Source organism: Heptranchias perlo, chromosome 16 (assembly GCF_035084215.1).
Source record: "Heptranchias perlo isolate sHepPer1 chromosome 16, sHepPer1.hap1, whole genome shotgun sequence".
In the NCBI taxonomy this organism is placed as follows: Eukaryota; Metazoa; Chordata; class Chondrichthyes; order Hexanchiformes; family Hexanchidae; genus Heptranchias; species Heptranchias perlo.
In genome coordinates, this window is record NC_090340.1 from 29,509,880 (window position 1) to 29,525,428 (window position 15,549).

Here is a 15,549-nt window from a genome sequence, read left to right on the forward strand (position 1 = left end):
AAGGTAGTTTGCTGTAAACAACCACATCCTGAGGTCAATTGGGGAGTAATTGTTTATTTGTAGATCAACAGTTGCTTATAAATCTGCAGCTGCTCCCTAAGGTCAGAAAAACTAGCAGAAAATGGCTTGTCTATTCCCCCTCCACTTTTTATACCTTTGACATTTTGAATTCTGATGTCTGAAATATGATTTTGCTCATGGTAAGCAGAGGATGTGCTGTTTCATAAAGACAGGAACATTATAGCATGTGAAAGACAATGATTATTATGTTGCTAAAGTGTAGGAATCCATTCCTTTAAGGCTACAAAGTCTAATTGATGTTAAGCAAATACTGTTTGAGTCCACTGAAAGGCTAATTACTATTTCAGTTAAAGATCAGAACCTTAGGATTTGTTTATCCAAAAGGTCAATGAAGAGACTGCAGACATTGTGGCTCTAGTATTTTGTGTTCCTGGAAAGTTTTCTGTACATTGCAAATTATTGCCTTTATTTCTTTGTATTTTTTTTTAAGTGTGACACAGAAATTTGATAATGTATGATGCTTGAAGTATGATGGACTCAAAGTGCGCACACACACAAAATTTTTATAATATTACTAATAATTAACTGCCTGTGGCATTGCCCAGTCAGTTGATAAATCTAAGTTTTTTTTAATATATATATACACACAAGTGGCCAGAGCTTGCAGCTACACTGACATAAATTGACATAGCAACTTACAATGGTGAATGTTAAGAAATATGTAATCTTTTTTATGTTTTATTACATTACAACCCTTATTTTGACCCTTAATCAGTAGGCTAAGGGGGAAAAATGGCAGACAATTTTTTTTCAAAAAGTAATCTCAGCAACGTAATTAGATTGCCTTTTCCATTCTCGGATATTTGCATGTGCCCAAATTGATACATTTCAATCACAATTAATAAACTTGCACATCAGCCAATCAGGTGGAAGAATTTTAAATTTAAGTGGGAGAAATAAGTGTGACACAGAAATTTAACAAGTGTGACATGGACAATGTGTTCCATCTGAGAGTGACAGATATTTGAAATGTGATGGATAGAAAATGTGTGTTACACGAAAAGTTTATTTGTACATACGTTCACATATATAAAGAATATATTTATTACAATTTTACTTAATTTGCACTATATTTTCTTACTGTTATTTAAAAAAGCAGTTCCTGTCCATTAACATTTTAATTTTGCATACATCACCCCATTATGATATTCAATTTAACATTATGAGTTTTGTCGATCTTCCTGCTTTCTATTTTTCAGAATTTGACATTAGTTTAATATAGCTGTACAGTTTGTTTATATGGAACATGCATGAAGCTGCATTACTATAAATCTATTGGAACAGTTATACATACTGCTTTGATAGCTTTTCGTGCTTCAGGGTCAGGGTGTTTTGTTAGTGATTGTGATGGGACATTAAACTGGCAGTGGAGCACAGGGCTGCCCTGCCTTTTGTAGGTGTAGCATTGAGTTTGCTTATTACTTTTGTGATGACTGAAGTGGATGAGGTGTGCAGTCCCATCTTCACTTGCCTCTTAGCAAGCCTGTCCCTCTTGCGGGGCTGTGCTGTAGAATTTCTTACATTTTTATCTCACTGCTTTTCTCTAGTTCCACTTTACCTTTCCTCTGTTTTAATTACTGTTTTGTTTCTTTCGCATTTTCCTCCTTTTTTTTGGTGATACTGAACACCCGAGAATGGTTACAGCACAGAAGGAGGCCATTCAGCCCAATGAGCCCCTGCCGGCTCTTTGTAAGACCAATCCAGTTAGTCCCATTCCCCTGCTCTTTCCCCGTAGCCCTGCAATTTTTTTCCCTTCAAGTATTTATCCAATTCCTTTTTGAAATCTACGATTGAATGTGCTTCCACCACCCTTTCTGGCAGCACATTCCAGATCATAACTACTCACTGCATAAAAAAGTTTTTCCTCATGTTGCCTTTGATTCTTTTGTCAATCACCTTAAATCTGTGTCCTCTGGTTCTCGACTCTTCCGCTAAAGGGAACAGTTTCTCTTTATTTACTTTGAACCCTTCATGATTTTGAACACTTCTATCGAATCTCCTCTCAACCTTCTGTGCTCTAAGGAGAACAACCCCAGTTTCTCCAGTCTATCCACATAACTGAAGTCCTTCACTCTAGTAAGTTTTCTCTGCACCCTCTCTAAGGCCTTCACATCATTCCTAAAGTGCAGTGCCCAGAATTGGACACAATTCTCCAGTTGTGGCTGAACCAGTGTTGTAGAAAGGTTCAACATAACTTTCTTGCTTTTGTACCCTATGCCTCTATTTATAAAGCCCAGGATCCTGTATGCTTTTTTAACAGCCTTACCAACTAGTCCTGTCATCTTCAAAGATTCGTGAATGGGCTCCCCCAGGTCTCTGTTCCTGCACTCCCTTTAAAATTGTACCATTTAGTTTATATTGCCTCTCCTCATTCTTCCACCCAAAATGCATCACTTCACACTTCTCTGCATTAAATTTCATCTGCCATGTGCCTGTCCATTCCACCAGCCTGTTTACGTCCGCTTGAAGTCTATTACTATCCTCCTAACTGTTTACTACACTTCCAAGTTTTGTGTCATCTGCAAATTTTGAAATTGTGCCCTGTACACCCAAGACCAAGTCATTAATATATATCAAAACAAGCAGTGGACCTCATACCGACCCCTGGGGAACACCACTGTATACCTTCCTCCAGTCCGAAAAACAACCGTTCACCATTACTCTCTGTTTCCTGTCACTTAGCCAATTTCGTATCCATGCTGCCACTGCCCCTTTTATTCCATGGGCTTCAATTTTGCTGACAAGCCTATTATGTGGCACTTTATCAAATGCCTTTTGAAAGTCCATATACACAACAACCCTCTCTATTACCTCAACAAAAAACTCAATCAAGTTAGTTAAACACGATTTGCCTTTAACAAATCCATGCTGGCTTTCCTTTATTAATCCACACTTGTCTAAGTGACTATTAATTTTGACCTGGATTATCATTTCTAAAAGCTTCTCCATCACCGAGGTTAAACTGACTGGCCTGTAATTGCCGTGTTTATCCTTACACCCTTTTTTGAACAAAGGTGTAACATTTGCAATTCTCCAGTCCTCTGGCACCACCCCCATATCTAAGGAGGATTGGAAGATTATGGCCAACACCTCTGCAATTTCCACCCAGTGTGAGAAAAGGTCACCACAGTATATTGTGATAGTATGAACTATCTCCAGATACATTTTGTCTAACTGGTGATCTTCAGGAGCCTCTTTCATTTAGTCATGTCTTTGATAGTTTTACATATAACGCACATCAATATACAAATTACAATCACTTCTACAAGGACCTTGGGAATTATCTAGACTTTAGGTTTTAAAGGGCAATGAACAGAATCTAGAATAAATGTGCTGGAGAAACTAAATACTTGAAGGTATCTTTTATTCAGAGATTTGAAACACATAATATCTTCGGAATAAAAAAACAAAACCTGGGAGAACAGTGAAGGTTAAGGGGAGATTTGATAGAGTAAATAAGGAGAAACTGTTTCCAGAGGCAGAAGGGTCGGTAACCAGAGGGCAAAAATTTAGGGTGATCGGCAAAAGAGCCAGAGGCGACATGAGGAAACATTTTTTACGCAGTGAGTTTAATGATCTGGATTGCACTGCCTGAAAGGGTGGTGGAAGCAGATTCAATAGTAACTTTCAAAAGGGAATTAGATAAATACTTGAAAGGAAAAAATTTACAAGGCTATGGGGAAAGAGCAGGGACATGGGACGAATTGGATAGCTTTTTCAAAGAGCCAGCACGGGCACGATGGGCTGGATGGCCTCCTCCTGTGTTGTACCCACTATGATACTGTGAACATTGTTATTGCAGTTAATTCAAAATGGATCCTTCTCTCCACCATTAAAAACTGAACACACTGACTGGTAGTCCATCAGTAAACCGTACACGCTGACTGGTAGTCTATTAGTAAACTGAACACACTGACCAGTAGTCTATCAGTAAACCGTACACACTGACTGGTAGTCTATCAGTAAATCAAATACGCTGACTGGTAGTCTATCAGTAAACCGAACACGCTGACTGGTAGTCTATCAGTAAACCGAACACGCTGACTGGTAGTCTATCAGTAAACCGAACACGCTGACTGGTAGTCTATCAGTAAACCGAACACGCTGACTGGTAGTCTATCAGTAAAAACACTCATTGAGTTTGCACATCAAAGTGTATTATAATCAAACTATTTATAAATCAAGACACATCGTACTGTCTTCTACTTTAACTCATTCTCTGCCAGGACTTGAAACTGTGAAATCTTACTGAAGGTGGGGTGAAGGGGGAGAGGAGACACAAGGGCACCCCAGCACATGTCCGAGACTGTTATTAAACAGCAAGAAGCTCCCTAATTTTCAGGGCCACCCATTATTTAAGTGGACGCACATGGGCAAGAGAGAATCTGCGCTCTTATAATGTGGTGATTGGTCACAGACAGCAAGCGCTCAGTTCCATTAAGGCAGCCATCTCCCCCTGACACTGCAGCAATGGTTCCCTGCAGTTCAGATGTCCTTCATGCTTTTATCTTTTACTGCAACTGATTTTGATAAAACTGCCACTTTGCTTTCCCACCCTGTCAGTCAGATAATGGGATGGGGAGGACAAAAGAAGAAGAAAAATAACTTTAAATATTTATTTTGAAAATGATTTCATATTATCAAGGTATTTCTGACTGAAATGTCAAGCCGTTGTTTAATGGGAACAAAGTTTCCACCTATAATTAAAAAAAACTTAAATTCTTTCTTATAATAAAAATGAGATATCTGGATACATTAAGCTATCACTAACCCTAGGGTTTGCCACACATTCCATACACACACAAAACACTGCCTCCTGAATCCTGTCTTGCTTGCATTGTGCCACCCTCACCAACTTTCACTGACCATCCTTCCCTCACCACATTAAATTCAAAATTTTTGCCCTTATTTACAGATTATCATGAGCAATCATAAAGTACACAAAGTCAGCTTTTAGAATTGTATAATTACGTCTTGAATAAATGTAAGCAGACTGATCCATAACTGTTGCTGTAGTTTAGCTTCAGGAAATACAGAACAGTAACAACTTTACGAATAGTTTCAGCCAAACTATTAGTAAAGTTGTTACTGTTCTGTGTTTGTTGGGAGACCTTTTGATGGTTGTGCGTGGCATCCTGTCTAGGGCTACAACTTTCTTCAAATAAGCTTTGCCTTTCCGACAAATCCCCTGGACCTGATGGCCTCCATCCTAGGGTTCTAAAAAGGGTGGCTGCAGAGATAGTGGATGCATTGGTTGTGATCATCCAAAATTCTCTAGATTCTAGAGCGGTCCCACTGGATTGGAAGGTAGAAAATGTAACACCGCTATTCAAGAAAGGAGAGAGAAAACAGGGAACTACAGGCCAGTTAGCTTGACAACAGTCGTCTGGAAAATGCTGGAATCCATTATTAAGGAAGTGGTAACAGGGCACTTCGAAAATCATAATATGATTAGGCAGAGTCAACATGGTTTTATGAAAGGGAAATCGTGTTTGACAAATCTATTAGAGTTTTTTTAAGGATGTAACTAGCAGGGTAGATAAAGGGGAACCAGTGGATGTAGTGTATTTGGATTTTCAAAAGGCATTTGATAAGGTGCCACACGAAACATTGTTATACAAGGGCTCATGCGGTTGGGTGTAATACATTAGCATGGATAGAGGACTGGTTAACAGACAGAAAACAGAGAGTAGGAATAAACAGGTCATTTTTAGGTTGACAGGCTGTAACTAATGCCGCAAGGATCAGTGCTTGGGCTTCAGCTATTTACAATCTATATTAATGACTTGGATGAAGGGATCGAGTGTAATGTATCCAAGTTTGCTGACGATACAAAGCTAGGTGGGAAAGTAAGCTGTGAGGAGGACACAAAGAGTCTGCAAAAAGGATATAGACAGGTTAAGTGAGTGGGCAAGAAGGTGGCAGATGGAGTATAATGTGGGGAAATGTGAGGTTATTCACTTTGGAAGGAAGAATAGAAAAATGAAATATTTTTTAAATGGTGAGAAACTATTAAATGCTGGTGTTGAGGGGGATTTGGGTGTCCTTGTACACGAAACACAAAGTTAACGTGCAGGTACAGCAAGCAATTAGGAAGGCAAATGGTATGTTGGGCTTTATTGCAAGGGGGTTGGAGTACAAAAGTAAGGAAATCTTGCTACAATTGTACAGGGCTTTGGTGAGACCACACCTGGAGTACTGCATAGTTTTGGTCTCCTTGCCTAAGGAAGGATATACATGCCTTAGAGGCGGTGCAATGAAGGTTCACTGGATTGACTCTTGGGATGAGAGGGTTGTCCTATGAGGAGAGATTGAGTAAAATGGACCTATATTCTCTGGCGTTTCGAAGAATGAGAAGTGATCTAATTGAAACGTATAAAATTCTTAGAGGGTTTGATAGGATAGATGCTGAGAAGCTGTTTCCCCTGGCTGGAGAGTCTAGAACTAGGGGGCATAGTCTCAGGATAAGAGGTCGGCCATTTAGGACCGAGATGAGGAAAAATTCCTTCACTCAGAGGGTTATGAATCTTTGGAATTCTCTACCCCAGAGGGCTGTGGCTGCTCAGTCGTTGAGTATATTCAAGGCTGGAATCGATAGATATTTGGACTCTAAGGTAATCAAGGGAAATGGGGATTGGGCGGGAAAGTGGAGTTGAGGTCGAAGATCAACCATGATCTTATTGAATGGTGGAACAGGCTCAAGGGGCTGTATGACCTACTCTTGTTCCTATTTCTTATGTTCTCTAACTGATCATCTTCTGCTTCCTCTGGAAAGTCTTCTCATTGCTTGCCTTGGTGTTATCTAGTCTTGCATAGTGCCTTCTCTGTGCTTTTTTTTGGATTATTATTTCCCTAAGCCTCTATTTTGTCTAGCACCATGCTTGGTATTCATTTGGTACCTTCCCAGTATTTTCTTGGTCCAATAACTTTCCTCATTACATAATGGATATCCCAAGGTGTTTGACAGGTACTCATCTCTTCTGCTCTTAAATCTTTTAAAGTAAGAAAGAACTTTCATTTATACAGAACTTTTATGACCTCAGAATGTTTCATAGCACTTCACAGCCAATGAAGTACTTTTGAAATGTAGTCACTGCTGTACTATAGGGAAACGTTGTAGCCAATTTGCACACTGCAAGGTCCCACAATGAGATAAATGACCTGATAATAATTTTTATGATGTTGGTTGAGAGATAAAAATTTGCCAGGATACCAAGAGATCTCCCCTGCTCTTCTTCGAATAGTGCCATGGGAACTTTTACATCCACCCGGGAGGGCTGACAGGGCCTCAGTTTAACATCTCATCTGAAAGATGGTACCTTCCACAGTACAGCACTGGAGTGTTAGCCTAGATTAAGTGCTCAAGTCTCTGGAGTGGGGCTTGAACCCTAACCATCTGACTCAGAGGCGAGAGTGCTACCACTGAGAGCAGAGCCTCATCTTGTCCTCACTCAACATTCACATATGCATTATTTCCAGCATGGACATTACGAGTGGGCGCTCTGGCTGATTTTACCACTCTTCAGCTCAGCGTGAATGAAGCCAGTTGCAGTATGCCAACTGCTACCCAGTTGAGATTAACTAACTCAACACAGAACAGGAATTGAATCTAGGGAGGAGATTTTCAAGTCGGGCCCAAAACAGGCATGATATTGGTGGTGCCCACTCAAGGCCACAGTTGGGTAGCCCAAACTATTTTCAGGTTCTGGCCTCATTTAATTTTTACCAGTGAGCTGCGGGCACTAAACGGGCACTATGCTACAGCTCACCAGTCTGGTGCAATGGAAAAAAAAAATCGGTCAGCTTCCACACGGGTAGGGTCTGTTGGGGCAGGGGGTGAGCGAGACAGGGCCGGTTGTGGGCTGGAAGATGTTTGGAGCATGAATGCTCCATAGAAATCTCAAAAAAGCAAAAGCTTACTTTTTCCGAGCAGCCTCCAGCAGTCCCTTTAAGGTCCCCCACTATATTTTCCTCTGCCAGTTGCCCATCTTTCAGGCTAGAAGTTGAAAATCCCTCCCAGGACCTTCCTCATCTATATGGCTCAATGTCATATCAGTTGCTCAAGAGAAAACATTTTTAACACCAGTACAGAATCATTCAAGGCACTGTGCTAGGAATAGCTATACAACATAAAGACAGAAGGGATGAACACTGAAAAAGAGACCAATGGACTGAAGGCTGGAGGTCTCTTAAAGAGTGTACCATATACATACAATCCTGTAAATCACCCAACCCACAAATAACCCTTCTCTACACAAAGGTTCAGGGCTTCCATTGTTTTCTGTCCAGCAGCAAAACAGCTGCTTTGTGTTTCCTGAATTGAAAATGGTTCCACAAGATGCATGTGCCAACTTAACTGATGTCACTTGCTGATTGAGTGTGTGGGACACACTTAGCAGATTGTATTACTTTGTTGGTAGTTTCCTCGATAGAACATTTCATGATTCTTTGAACTTTACTTGCTGTGTTTTCATTCATGGTATACATAGGAAACATACAGGAAATCGATTACGAACTTTCAGGGGAGAAGAACTGTATTATTATCTGGGACCATTGCAAAAGAATCAAAAATCCTGGAACACAATTTCTACAAGGGCTCCAACATGTCTTCAGCCATTTTTGTCTTTTTGATTACATTTAAATGAAATAAATGTGTGTTGGACGTATAGAGGTGATTCCACAATTCCAGTAGGGATCATGGTTGGAATCAGGGCAACAGTGTTGACTCAACCTACTTTCTGTGGGTTCAGCTGCCACTGGGGACACAGAATTACCACTTCGGTGTTATAACTTGCATAATAATATTTAGCAGTTCTAACTTTACCAATTATGGGTGAAGATTTCCTCTATGCGCTAGGTGTAGTGAAATCGTAAGTTCATTCTCTATAAACATGTTTAGAATTTTGCTACTCAGTGCACAGAGGAAATCATCTCCTTGTATTGCTAGTTAGAGTTTGGTTGTGCTATATATTTTGCTTCATGTTGCTGCATTCCTTCTACAAATTCAGTCAAAGAACTGCATCTTCACATTCACTTCTTACCCAGGGATTGGGCAGTTATTCGTCATCATGTTTCTAGGAGGTTTGGCAATGTGCTTTCTCGCCAGAAAAACTGTCTTGTGCTCCCTTCCCCGTTGATTGTCCCCATTGTCGATGCAGGGGCATTTCTGGCAATCGAATCCCACCCCATAATTAATTGCATCCTCTGAAATGTACAATTACTACAGTTAACACTTTGGCCCCAGCTGGCTGTTACCTCATTTAAATCCACACAGCATTTACTTCGGGCTCATGGCCCAGAAGGACATTAACAGGTTTTTGGACTCGTCGAGGGTAATCAACTACACTTCTTTAACCAAATTCAGGAATCCATCCATCTATATTTCTTCCTTTATATACAGATGCATCACTTGGTTCAGGATTAAACAAATGTAGAGTTCACCTAATTCCTATTTTTGTAGAGCTATTCTTAACCAATAACCAAATACACAAACCATTTTCACTTTGTATCAAACTTTTATTACAGTGACAATGTTGATCTGAAGCAGAAAGTGGAAGTCTGGTTGGACAGGATTATCTCAGTTGAGGAGTTGGAAAGAGATTTGGAAGTCAGCTCCTACCATCTCTATCTGTAACAAATCCAAAGACATGTAATTATGAATAATTCATAGCTGCTGTCATACCTCATCTATACTAGATGCATGCAGTTTAGAAATTACCTCAGATGACTGGAGGGAATGTGGCAGCAGAGGGACACAGCTACATATCTTCTAGAGCTGTCCCAAACTGCAGACTTTTTATTAAGTGGTTCTCATCACTTTTCACCAGATCACTGGAATTGCAATGTCCAGTGATGCAACAACAACTTGCATTTATATAGCACCTTTAAGTAGAAAAAAGTGTGTCAAGGTGCTTCATAGTTTCTTTTTTCCTTCAATTCCCATTTGAACAGCTGCAACGTCCCCTTACCTGAACGATTCATACAGGATATATTAACCATGCTTTATTGATGCATTCCCTTGGCATAACACACAAAGGAGCTGCCCAACATCTTTACTTGATGTACATTTCTATAAGACATGTAGAAATTACAAAAAACTCATCTTGAGCTAGAATTCTTTATCAAAATTTGATTTACTCGATTCACTGCCTTTGAAACGACCAGGATGTCCTCAGCCCACAAAGTAGCTATGATCCCATATAAGCTGGACACGTGGCATAGTTCATGGTTTTGAGTCACAGCATATTAAATTATTTAAGTACTCTGGATCACTTTTGTATTATAAATAATTGTAATCCCTTGGATGTCTGCATGAGTACAATGACTCTACATGAACTGTACTGATATGTACTGAATCTATGCCTAACATCCTGCCCAACCATTTATCTATCTCAATCTCCTTCTATTACAGTCGCCAACAAACAAAATTCAAAAATATTGTACTTGATGACCCCAAGAATATTTGACATAAGTGCCCAGGTTACGCACAGCACAGGTATTCAGTTACCTTTGTTTATATGCACTTTGTTCCTCTAATACCAATGTAAACATTGAAACAAAAGCAAAATAAATAAACTTAAGATCGTGAAAGCAAAGCTGTCATCAGGAAACATATCCAGTGTTCAAGAATGGCCAAAATATAAAAACTTTCCAGTCTGTTTAATACTGAAAAAAAGGCTGATGGTGGTAAAATGAAATTTTAATTTTCAGAACACTTTTTTTCATCAGTGATACAGAATATTTTGATATAGGCAATAGATGCAAAAAATTAGAGCAATAAAAATGCTTCATTATTTTCATGCACTCACTGCCTGTTCAGTGATACAAGTAGTTGATTTACGCTGTGGTGTGAAACATATAAACATCTACTTAGAGTAGATTTCCGCTCGTGACTGTTTCCAATTATGAGTTTGGTATTTCCGGTTTACTGATAGAAACACATTAATAATCCAGTAGCACATGGTCATGGTCCAGTAAAGCTACCCCAATCCAGGCCATTTTGAAATTAGCTGTGTGACAATGCACTAAGCCCAGCATTTACAAACTGTAACATTAAGAAATGTTGGGCCGGATTTTGCCGTGAGAGGTGAACGAACTGTGCCTGCCATTCGTTAGACTTGTACTTGCCCATATACTTTCCATGAGCTTTTACACAGCAAGTTCCAGTAAATTAGAGATCCAAACAGCGCAGTGCCCTCTACAGGGCATCTGGGACTTGTGTGAACAGGGTGAGCAGCTGTGTATCTCCTTAACCAATCAGATTGAAGAATCGTTAATAACAGCGCAGAGTCAGAATCGGGAAGTGTAATTAGAATAGTGAATTCAATGTCAAATCAGGTACAGAAAGTGAATTAAAGAGAGGGAAAGAAAGATTGAATTGAGAGAGGGGAAACCAGATGAAGAGAAAGTAAAAAAATGTTTTCTTTTTTTAACGTCCAATAATAATTAAAATCTGAAGGAGTGAGACTCCACACTTGTAAAAGTTAATCTTCAGTGCCGGAGATTGTTTGGCATTAATTAAGGCTTACCACGCTAAAAAGGTACTTAGACTTGAAATGACTTGACCTAACTTTTTGTGGTGAGTTTCGTCTGTATCTACCAGGCAAGTACAGGAACTTCATGCATTCCAAAACATTTGAACGGGGAGCCAGACAGCGAGATGCTGTTTCCGCACCGTTTTTGGAGGAGCATCGCATCTTGGCCAGCAACTTTTGGATTTCCATGTTTAACTGTGCACGTGCAGTCACCAGAGGCTGCTGTCTGATTTGCACATGAATAATGATAAGCGCTGTTAGCCTCACTGTGATTTCTACAGCAAAATCCGGCCTGTTATTTTAAAAGAAAGCTAATAATTTGATGTTAAAAAATTACTCCAAAACAGATCTGAGGATGGTATATGACAGAAATTCTCAGATGTTAATTTGTGGCAATGTAATTCACTAAAATAATTGAAGTTCAGCATAACTAAATTATGGTGAGACAGTCCCAGATCCTTTGAATACAATTCCTGGGAAAAGCTGTAGAATTTAAACAAGCAATGTAGAACCACCATCAGGCAAGATTTTTTTTCATATAAAGAGCAATGCTTAGGGGGTTAAGTCCCATTATGCACTTAAAGTGCAGCAGTTATTTGATGAGCACAGGAACAGTAATTATAAAAGTGCCATTCAAAGGTATTTATATACGTTGATGATATCACTTTATTATAGGAACCATCTTCTATGGATAATGTTGCTGTGGTATTGAGAAGATGCTTCAAACATCAGTAGTTAACTGGCTAGACAATTGTTAATTAACAGCAATCATTAATGGGTTTATTCTATACTATTTCCCCCCACCATTTGCTACATGTCTCAGTGAGACTGGGGGGAGCAATTGGACACAACAGGAAGAATCCAACCCATTCAAATTGGACAGCCTGTCAATATAATAAAAAAAAAGGCCAATGCAGTTATTGATGTTCTTGCTGCAAGCTGCCACCAGCACATTTACTAAGTACTACATCATAAGAAAGTCTACTAAGGATATCTAGAGGTCAAAGGTGACTACTACACCAATTCAACCAGAAAATATAATGACAAATTATTTAAACATTTTTGTTTTGATAATCTTTCGGCAAATATCATAGTTTCCAAGTTCTTTGGTGGGGGAGGGGACAAAATGCTGAGTGGAGGTGAGGCACTGGATCAGAAGCTAGATAATCCTGTGCTGTGAAAGATGTGAAGGCCTTAGAAAGGGTGCAGAAGAAATTTACTAGACTGATTCCAGGGATGAGGAACTTTAGTTACGTGGATAGACTGGAGAAGCTGGGGTTGTTCTCCTTGGAACAGACGGTTGCGAGGAGATTTGATTGTGGTATTCAAAATCATGAAGGGTCTAGACAGAGTAGATAGAGAGAAACTGTTCCCATTGGTGGAAGGGTCAAGGACCAGAGGACATAGATTTAAGGTGACTGGCAAAAGAACCAAAGGTGACATAAGGAAAAGCTTTTTTACACAGCGAGTGGTTAGGATCTGGAATGCACTGCCCGAGGGGGTGGTGGAGGCAGATTCAATCATGACCTTCAAAAGGGAATTGGACAAGTACGTGAAAGGAAAAAAATTGCAGGGCTACAGGGAAAGGGACTAGCTGGATTGCTCTTGCATAGAGCCGGCACGGACTCGATGGGCCGAATGGCCTCCTTCCGTGCTGTAACCTTTCTATGATTCTATTCTCAAACCCTGCCTTTCTTCTTTTAAATGTCACTGTGCCCACTTTTTACGAGCATCATAGACTACTCATTCCCAAATTCATACAGGAATGAAATGGACCCTTCAAGAATTAATTTTATGCCATTATAATTTCAGAGTTACTGCAATATAAACTCAAGGTGGTCTCCAAAAATATGTATAAGCATCAGTGTCCACCAATCAAACAAGTATCCCTATTGTTGTCTTCACTGAATCTGTTGACAAAATATTGGTGCCATGAATAAATAAATGGGATTAGATTGTTCGCTAACAAAAAATATCAAAACATCCATTTGGGGTTCACAGTTCAGTGATTCTGGCATCAAATTGATGTCACTGGTTAGAACCCAGAATTCCACTGTTTTTGCTCCACAGAAATATTCTTGAAAGAAAAAAAACAAAGCAGAGTATAGGGAATCACTGACCTCCCCTCCTTTCTTTTTTTGAAGGTACTGACTTTTGCTGAGGTACTGCTCTGCAGGTGCTAGCAGTATCTCACTCACCTGGCTATTCTTCATGTATGAGTTTAGATGATGGGATTCAGAAGTTTATTCAACCATAGAGTGCATCCTAGGCAAACTTGATTCCATCATTGCCCAATAGCGACAAACATGCACTGCCCCATAAAAGGCACTGGGTAGTGATCAGGGACAGGAATCTTGGGCTGATTTTTCCCCTCCCTAAGCCAGGAGAGCTAGGCCAACAGTAGCACCCCAACTGCTGCCTTAACTGCGATCACTAATTAAGCACAGGGTGGGGAAAGAACCTGGAACCTTCTGGTCTGTATAGTCTGGTAGCACACCACTTGGTGTTTGTACCCACTACGTCAATGGGGCAGCCCCTATTCTAAATTTAAATTGTATTTAACATTTTTATTTTGCTTTTGCTTTCTTGCCTATGGGGCTTCAAGGTCACATTAGTTGTATAGCAAAAGAGACTTCCCATAGTAAATGTTTTAAGAAAAATGAAGTAATAAGTGGCAATGCACCTCCATTTCTTTTTCTTTATTGTTTATTTTTTCCCTCCCTTCCTGAACCCCATGTCTTTGCTAGAGTACAGTTCAATGGGTGCCAGTTGCTCTCCAGTATTACACCCAAACAGCCATTGTCACTGAGTGGGCTTCAACAATAAATGTTGGCAAAATGTTCGATCATGGGGGCATTCGACCCTGTCCTCACCAAACATCCACCTGCGCATTCCCTGTAGGAGTCGCCACCGGACTGTGACCAGGAGCTGGAACTTTGCCGATTTTCCCAGCCCAACAGGCCATGATTAACAATAGCGTAGCCCCTTAACCACAATTAACAACGAGGTCAATTGTATCACCCGAATCACTGACTCAGCTAACATCAACTAATTCAGTGACTTCCTTATTTATAATATCAAGTGATTTAATGCTTCAGTTAATTCAAATATGGTTATTATGTTGTGATTGCTAAGAAATGCTTTTTAAATTCAACATTGTTGAACTTCAAAAAAACTCAAAAAACTGTTGGATAGTGAATAATTTGCATCTATTTTAGATCCCCACTGACATAAGGCTGCATGAATGATGGTTTGAAATACACAACAGAGCAGTCTACAGTGAGAACAGATAAGTTAATGTTTCAGACATATAGCCCATCATCAGAACTGAAAAACATGTTTTAAAAAAAATCACACTTGAAATGTTAACTTATGTATTCTCTCCACAGTTGCTGACTGACCAGCTGTGTTTCCAGCATTTTCTGTGTTTGTTTCAGATTTCCAGCATTTGCAGTTTCTTTGTATTTTATTTGAGTGATAGTTTTGGTTTGATAATAAAAATCCCAATGGTCTAATTGCACAGGAAGACATTCGTTGGTCCTTATTTCCTTTTGTCCTTAACATGAAGATAGACAGGCACAGACATACAAGCAGATGCAGAGGTTTGATTCATTCCTGGAGGTATTTTATTGAGACGTAAGTAAGTTTGTTCCGGTGAATGACTTAAAGACAGCGCACAGCTATAGTGTTTGATAGAGAATTCAAACCCAAAATAAAAAAAGATTTTGACAAAGACAGGTGCCCCAAATTATATATTAAATACTGTAACGAATTTACATAAAAAGAATGCAGTAAAAGAATGCAATTCAAGCAAAGGCCTTATCCTTGGTAGACTGTACCTCCATACTCACCAGAATTGGTGATTACCTTCATTTGAGTCAGAATGAACAGGAAGTGCTGGGGCTTAAGCTAAACTGAGCCCTGGCAAAACCGG

The 15,549-nt window shown here is 39.6% G+C and overlaps 1 protein-coding gene and 1 long non-coding RNA gene across 4 annotated transcripts in view; one reads left to right on the forward strand and one right to left on the reverse strand.

Annotated features, from left to right (window-relative positions):
- LOC137333637 (uncharacterized) overlaps positions 1-15,549 on the forward strand; it is a 61,784-nt gene that overhangs the window by 34,833 nt on the left and 11,402 nt on the right. The gene's annotated exons all lie outside the window — the stretch shown is intronic.
- fto (FTO alpha-ketoglutarate dependent dioxygenase) overlaps positions 9,577-15,549 on the reverse strand; it is a 310,743-nt gene continuing 304,770 nt past the window's right edge. For all 3 annotated transcript variants that reach the window (XM_067997874.1, XM_067997876.1, XM_067997875.1), the window contains one exon: positions 9,577-9,709. Coding sequence is in view for 1 of the 3 variants with exons in the window: in XM_067997876.1 (XP_067853977.1) it covers positions 9,690-9,709 (20 nt within the window). In the remaining 2 variants the exon portion in view is untranslated. The remainder of the gene's footprint in view (positions 9,710-15,549) is intronic.